A 7,113-nucleotide genomic window follows, 5' to 3' on the forward strand; every position below is an offset into this window, starting at 1 on the left:
CCTGACCTCCTTTTGGCTGTCGCAGCTCATGCAACCTCAGAAATCCTCCTGACTGAAACGCGTTACAGGACGGTCACTAGTTTTGTGTGTCTGTGTGTCTCTGTGTGGGTGGGTGGGTGGGTGGGGGTGTGTGTGTGGGTGGGTGGGTGGGTGGGAGAAGTGGTATCTTTGTGTGTGTTTCTTCATTCCACTACGAGCATGCCGTTATTTCACACTGTCTCTTGTGTCTCTTAGTGACAGTCACTCCTGGCTATTTCTGCTGCCGAGGTATCTACTCTTCCTCTCGGTCTCTCACGCCATCTCTTTCACTCTTCATCAGTCTGTCAGCCTCCATTGTTAACACTCAGCTGTCCTCTCTGACTGTCTACATATATCTGTGTTTATGTGCGTGTGTTTAAAACTGGTCAGGTTTGTGTGTCGGTCTTGTCTGTGTGCCACATGTTTGCATCACGCTATCTTCACTCACGATAAAAGCATGACTTGGTCAAGCCCTGGTCTTTTTAAAGAACTAGATTAAACTTGGTAAGTAAAAGTAAATGTAAGTAAAATGCGTCAAACCAAACAATTGTTCCATTGCCACGGTGGACTTTGCTAGTTTGTATTTGTGTGTTTGAAGAGAGTAAAAAGTGTCTCATGGCCTCCAGAGAGACGGTGTGCAGACCTGGGCGTGGCCAGCCTGGGTTTTCTAATAACGCTGGCTTCCACCGCGGCTCCTTTAACTGTGATGGCTGGTTGGTGGGAGACACAATTACAGGGTGCACCTTGGTGGCTGGCTTTGAGGGGGAGCATAATTGCAGGGTGCACCCGTTCCGTTGAATGGCCTTGCTGTTGGGTTGCTGCGAGGCCTGAAGCTGCACTGCTGCTACAGCGATCTGCAGCCTTCGACTCCCTCCTCCTCTCTCTCATTCACACTCTGAATTCTTCATCCTTTCTCTGTTATTTGAGTCTCTCCTGAACCATTCACTCTCCTCACTCTCTCCCCGTGGCTGGCTTCTCCAGGCTTGTTGTTGTCTGCTGAGGCTGCTGCACTAATTTCTGTACAAGAATGCTGCTCAGTGTCTTTTTGAAGAAGGGAGAAACCCTGAGTCTCTGGGCTCTCTCCTGCTGAGCATCAACCAGGCATGACCCCCACCAGTATTTATACACACTGTGTATAGACACAGCAGAGCTCAGTTGCTCCTTTGCAGCAAGAAGTAGAGATCGACTGACAATTGATGAGCTTCGAGGTGGAAAAAAATGAGGAGAGGCTGTGCTTTGCTATCAGTGCTCTCAGATGTAAATACGCAATGAAAGTGTGTCACACAGTGTTTTTAAAACCTATTGAAGTCACTCAAAAACCAGAAGTGATGTGTCTCCAAATCCTGATCACACGAGCTGCTGACTTTCGTTGCGTATGAGATTAACGCCCTCTTCCCTTTGCACTCACACACACACAGACAACCTAACCAAAGAGCGCTTACAACCTCCTAAACCTCTGAGGCCCCCCCCCTCCAAACATCTGCTCCGCTCACGTGCACTCTCAAACCAAACATGCACCGACTCTGAAGGCTGCAGCCAAGGAAGCACCGACTCTCTCCCTCACTCTGCTCGCTGCCTCTGCTGCCCCCTGCTGGAGGAAACACTGAGCCTGCGGTGGTCAGTGCAGCTAACTTTTGTCTTGGTTCTCCCTCCGTCCGTCTGTCTGTGTCGCTGCAGCTCGAGGTCGCACCAACCTGGAGCTGAGAGAGAAATTCATCCTTCCTGAAGTAACCTCCCAGGGTCTGGCGGCGTTCCGCTCCCGAGGCCGGCGCTCCAAACCGGGCTCTCGCAACGCCTCGCCCACCCGCTCCTCCTCCTCGGCCTCGCACAGCGGCGCCTCTCTCCCATCTGCCCCCTCAGCCCCGGCCACACCAACCGCCTCGGCATCATCCAGGGTAAGAGCAGCCAATGTTTCAGGAGCTGCAAGAACTACGATTGGTCACCAAGATAGACGCCTCACGCGTTTTGAGTCTCTTGCCAATTTCTGGCGAGCTTCACTTGAAGTGGCCTGAGATTGTTGGTGCATATAAACACTCACATCAGTCTGATGTAAACAAGACTAAACATGATCTGCCAAACTGAAAGATTCACTCAAAAGTGACGCACATTTATGAAGGCCAACACTGACATCTCACATTACTGAGACTATGAAGGAAAATCCTCAGTGTCTCACATTGTCGCGTTCATCCTGTTAAAACTCAAGTCAATGAACACGTCATCATATTCAGGAGAAATCTGCTGTCTGTTCCTTGTTGTTTTTCATGTGTCAGTGGTGTTTGTCACGTTATTACTGTGTTAAAGAACTTCTGTCAGTGTCCCATTTGTGACATTGTGTGTATTTCTAAGGATTTTTGTTCACATTGTTCATCTGTTGTCATCCTGTTGTCAGAAATCACTGCATCCTTAACCGTGAATTTTTATTTTTTTCTTTGTTTTTTTCTTCATCTTGGTGCCTTTTTCCCCTCGTTCCTTTCATCCTGCTGACCTGGATTCAAAATGTCCCTCCTGCACTGCTGGTTTAAAAAAAAAATAAAAAATCATCTGCGACACAAAAAAACCATTTTGCTGCACTCCCTCACATCCAATCACTCCCTCCCCTCCCTCCATCTTTCACTCCCCTCTGCCTTCATTTGCACCTCCCCTTCGCTGCTTTGCTTCCTTCCTCCTTCCCTTCCTCCTTCCTTCCTTCCATTCCTCCCTTCAGTCCTCCCATACCCACTCTCGTGACTATGCCAAGCCCTGGCTGGCACACAGTAAAACTCCAACGCCCACCAAATGCCACTGCTGCCCAGACCTCGGTCACAACCACAGCACTCCTGGGCATGAGGTAACACACTCACCCCCCTCCCACCTCCTCCCCCACTCCCCCACCCACCCCACTTGAACCCCTAATGCACTAACGCACACTCCCGGGTGCTCACGTCCCGCTACGTAGGAGCTGCTTCTTTCAGTTTTTAATAAAGATAATTATGTTGTGCTGAAGTTCAAATCTAAACTCCACAAGGGAGGATATCTGTTGTCAGAAGATCCTAAAAGATTTTAGTTTCTGTGTTCATACCACATTTAAGAAAAATATTTTTTTTCTATGGAAATAAAGCACCAACTTGTAAAGTTATAAACGGCTTCGTTAATGACACTGAAGAACACTTCTTGTGCTTTTCAGCTGAATGTTGAGGCTTCATGTGTCAGAAAATTTATCCCATTTGGGTTTCGGTGTTGATTAGACGAAAACATTGATATTTCTATGGAAGACTTTGAAAAACACAAAACAAGATTATTGTGGAATTAAAAAAAAACCTGTAGATTTGGCTGGTGATGTAGTTTATAGAAAGCAGAGTGGTCAGTGTGTCAGTCTTTGTGTTTAGTTTTCATTTTTTAATATTTGTGTGTCTGTGATTGGCTGTTTGTCGTCGTGTAAATGAGTTGATGTTCGACGTGATGTTCAGAAACTAGTCGTGGTTTAGTTGATATTTGATTGCTCCTGCAGGGGGCGCCGTCGGGGTCCAAACTGAAGCGACCACCGTTCCACTCGAGCCGAGGCTCACTGACGGGAGAGAACGGAGGAACGTCACACACCAGCAAACCGTCACGAACCGGTGAGACACTCGTCCTCCTCACTGTTAAGTTCTCAGAGTTTCTTCTCTCTACAGTTTTATTCTACAAACACACAAAAACTTGTCACATTTCCAAAGAGAACAGAACCGACATCTATTGTGGTTTTTCCTTCATGTCAGATCCAAAGCGAGGGGCGTCCACAGCCAGCGGGCCGACCAGTCGAGCCGGCAGCCGCGCCGGCAGCAGAGCTAGCAGTCGCCGCGGCAGCGACGCCTCAGATGCGTCGGAGCTCCAGGACGCTCGCTCCGTCTGCTCCGACACATCAGACACCCCGAGACGGCCGGGCGGAGGGGCCAAACCCTCCAAGATCCCCACCATCTCCAAGAAGGCGCCCAGCCCAAAGACCACCGGCTCTGCCAAGAAATAACTTGGAACGACAGCGATCCGGGGAGGGGGCGCCGTCTCCAGCCGTAGTGGGTGCACCAGCAAACGGACCATCCATCCATAGGGCTTGACCAGAATTTGTGCACTATGACTAAAGTAGAGAGGGGAGAGAAGGAGGCGGACACGCCCAGCGACTCCTCTTCACTCTTTCCCCCGTGTTAGAGCGACTGCACAAGAGGAGGAGAGATCTGATGTGTGGGGGGGTTTGACACCCACTTCACCCCTTTAAGAAGCGACCCCCGTTTGCCTTCCAGTCTCCTGCTCCTTCTCCGACGTTCCCCATCAGCGAGGAACAAACAAGGATTGATCTGACATGATGCTGCCTTACTTTGTGTTACACACATCTGTCACTGCTTCACACCTCAGAAATACACTTTAACAGAGGCGGGGCCACACCACCGCCACCACCGCCATGGCTACCAAAACAACAACAACAACAACAACAATACAGGCTTAGACATTCAGGAAAAAAAGAAAAGAAAAGAATTGTGGGTAAATATTTTGGCTCGTGGGTCAGATGCCTCAATGAGTTCACAAAGAAAATATGCAATGACTGCCATGTCGCCTCCCCGGACTGGTGAGCAGAAAGGGTCATCTCAGCAGAAACACACACACACGTAGGACAGACACACACGTCCAACCTCAGACTCGGGGGGGGGGGGGGGGGGGGGGGGGGGCTCGGCAGCGGTGGCGCAGCACACTCAAACACCGCGATGCAGACTCCTGGCCACAGGAACGTCAGCGCTGCTCCGGACGCTGCGGTTTCCTCACACAGACATCACACACTAGGAAGGACTATTTATACTGCGACACACTGCAGCTAACAGCACATTACTGACAGTATGAGACACATGTAACCTGACCCCGAGTTAATGTTCAGTCCAACAACCAGCATGCACTAACCGTCTCTTCCTCTGCAGTTCCACCTGACGACGTCTCCAGTGTTGCCTTTAGCAGCACACACACACACACACACACACACACAGGCGTGTATCATGTGTCTTTGTTACAGGAATATTAGAGGTCATTGACTTGAGTCACTGTATGCAAAATGTTTAATTTGTGAATGTCATTTTGTTTTTCTGGTTAATTTATAATCCAGTTGTACTTTTGTTATCTAGCTTGAGAGAAAGATCTATTTATTTTTCCGTTTCATGTCATATCTCCATTCGCAGAGTGATCTAGTGTTATGGGTAAAGGATTTGTGATTTATTTTTTTGTTTTTCGGGATACCACTCCGCTCTCATGACATGGTTTGTGTGTAAAGTGTGCTTCGACTCCATTGTAACATGATATTACTCACTAGGTCTCCGATTCTAGTGGCAGCCTTGTTTGTTAAAATTTCTTCATTGCTAATGACGACAATTTCCTGACCACGACCAAAGGGGTTTGCCCTTCATGTGTAGAAACAACTACAGTTATGAATGACGGGAGACCCGGGCAGAACGGACCAATGAGAGTGGGGTTCTCCACCCTCGCGGCCGCGTCCCCCCGGCGTCTCTTCTTCTAGGCTTTTTTTTTCTTCCAATTGTCCCGTTGTTAGCGGGGTCAAGTTGTCTCTGTGTGTAATCTCGGTGGGAGAGATGAAGTCTATGGAAACTAATGAAAACAAGACATCTTAAGGTGATTTTTATTTATTTATTGTCTCTGAATGGCGGCGGGATTGGAGCCGCAGGACACAGTCCACAGTCCACCACATTTTGATGCTGTGTGACTCTGTGTAATGACAACATGGGGGGAGGGAGGGGGGGGGGGGGTACAAGGAGTCAATTGTGTAAAAGTAAAAAAAAACTAAAATTATCAACAATTTTTTGTTCTGTTTTTGTATTAAAAAAATATGCTTGCAGTAAAAAAAAACTTGTTTGTTTGGATTTGTGGGAACGCTGCAGAGTGTGAAGGTGAGTTTTATATTATCAAATGAACTGATAAAAATACACAAATGTGCTCGCACAAAAGGACACCAGATACCAAATAGTTTGCCAGATCATCTTGGAGTTTCTAAGGAATTACGTGAGAAATATAGGAAAAGTGTTCAAAAAGGTTTTAGTAGAGGACGAGTCCGGCTTTCTGCCCACACAGTACAATCTGGTCGCACTTCTCATGTTATTGCATCATGAAAAATCAGCCAAGGCAAACTTCCTCCAGATATTTGATTCTGCACGTCAGTGCGAAGTCACATGACCCCAGTTCTAAAGCGACCTTCTTTATCTCTTTTGTGTTTTGTAGAAGGTTTTTTTTATGAAACCTTGTGACTGCAGCTTTGTTTGATTCACTTTAGTTTTCGTTAATACTCATTACTGTTGGATCATTGAGCTATTTGAAGCAAGTTGCAACATTTTCTTTCCTCAGATTCAAATTTGCCATTTTTTTCCCCCGCGTGTTCTTAATCATTTCATGGTCCAAGATAAAAATACATTTTTATTGTAATATTAGAAATAGTTTTTAATTGATCCTTTATTGTGTGTATGCCTCAGTGCGCTCGTGGTTCCTCAGCAGACCACAGAGTGGGAGGCAGGAACCGGACGTTTCTTGGTAATTATCCAGTTTGAGATAAGGCCACACCCAACTGGCTCTTCGTTTCTGTGCAGAGGAAGTGAAGGCAGAGGGGGACGTTGGGGCGCCGGGGCTTTGGCTCTTTAATGTCCTGAAGCGTTTGTCACTTGGCTGCTGATGACCGCTCTGGTGCCTGCCGTGTGAGACGATGACGAGGGTTTGAAAACAACTCGGTAGTGTTTATTTGGTGGTTTCACCGGAGATGAGGTCCGAGTCCAGCCTCTGCAGCTGTGTGTACACTAACACCCGCTCTTCTCTTTTTCTGTCCACTCCATCCATCTCCGCCCGTCCTGCCGGGAGTCCATCTATCATCCCTGACGTCTCCCTGTTGACAGTCTTCGCTCTGTTCCACCACTCCTGACTCTCAGGAATGTCTTTTTTTTTTTTTTGTTTCGCATTTTCTTCATATGGTTTCAAAGGCACTCACGCCTTCATTCACCTCCTCGTCTTTCCTCACTCCTCTCCTTTATCTCCCCAGATGAAACCTCACGTTGCTGATGTGCAGAGCAAAGAAAAACAAAATGGGCAGATTGTTAATTCCTG

At 47.7% G+C, this 7,113-nt stretch overlaps 1 protein-coding gene across 1 annotated transcript in view; it reads left to right on the plus strand.

The window, feature by feature from the left end:
- The window catches only part of macf1a (microtubule actin crosslinking factor 1a), a gene marked incomplete at its 5' end in the record, with an annotated part of 210,032 nt that extends 205,549 nt beyond the window's left edge, over positions 1 to 4,483 (plus strand). The window contains 4 exons of the mRNA XM_080485773.1: positions 1,696 to 1,913; positions 2,723 to 2,845; positions 3,506 to 3,614; positions 3,753 to 4,483. Of these exons, the coding sequence (XP_080341899.1) occupies positions 1,696 to 1,913; positions 2,723 to 2,845; positions 3,506 to 3,614; positions 3,753 to 4,000 (698 nt within the window). The 3' untranslated portion in view covers positions 4,001 to 4,483. The remainder of the gene's footprint in view (positions 1 to 1,695; positions 1,914 to 2,722; positions 2,846 to 3,505; positions 3,615 to 3,752) is intronic.
- Between the last annotated feature and the right edge of the window lie 2,630 nt (positions 4,484 to 7,113).

Source organism: Lipophrys pholis (assembly GCF_963383615.2).
Source record: "Lipophrys pholis genome assembly, chromosome: 17".
Taxonomy (NCBI): domain Eukaryota; kingdom Metazoa; phylum Chordata; class Actinopteri; order Blenniiformes; family Blenniidae; genus Lipophrys; species Lipophrys pholis.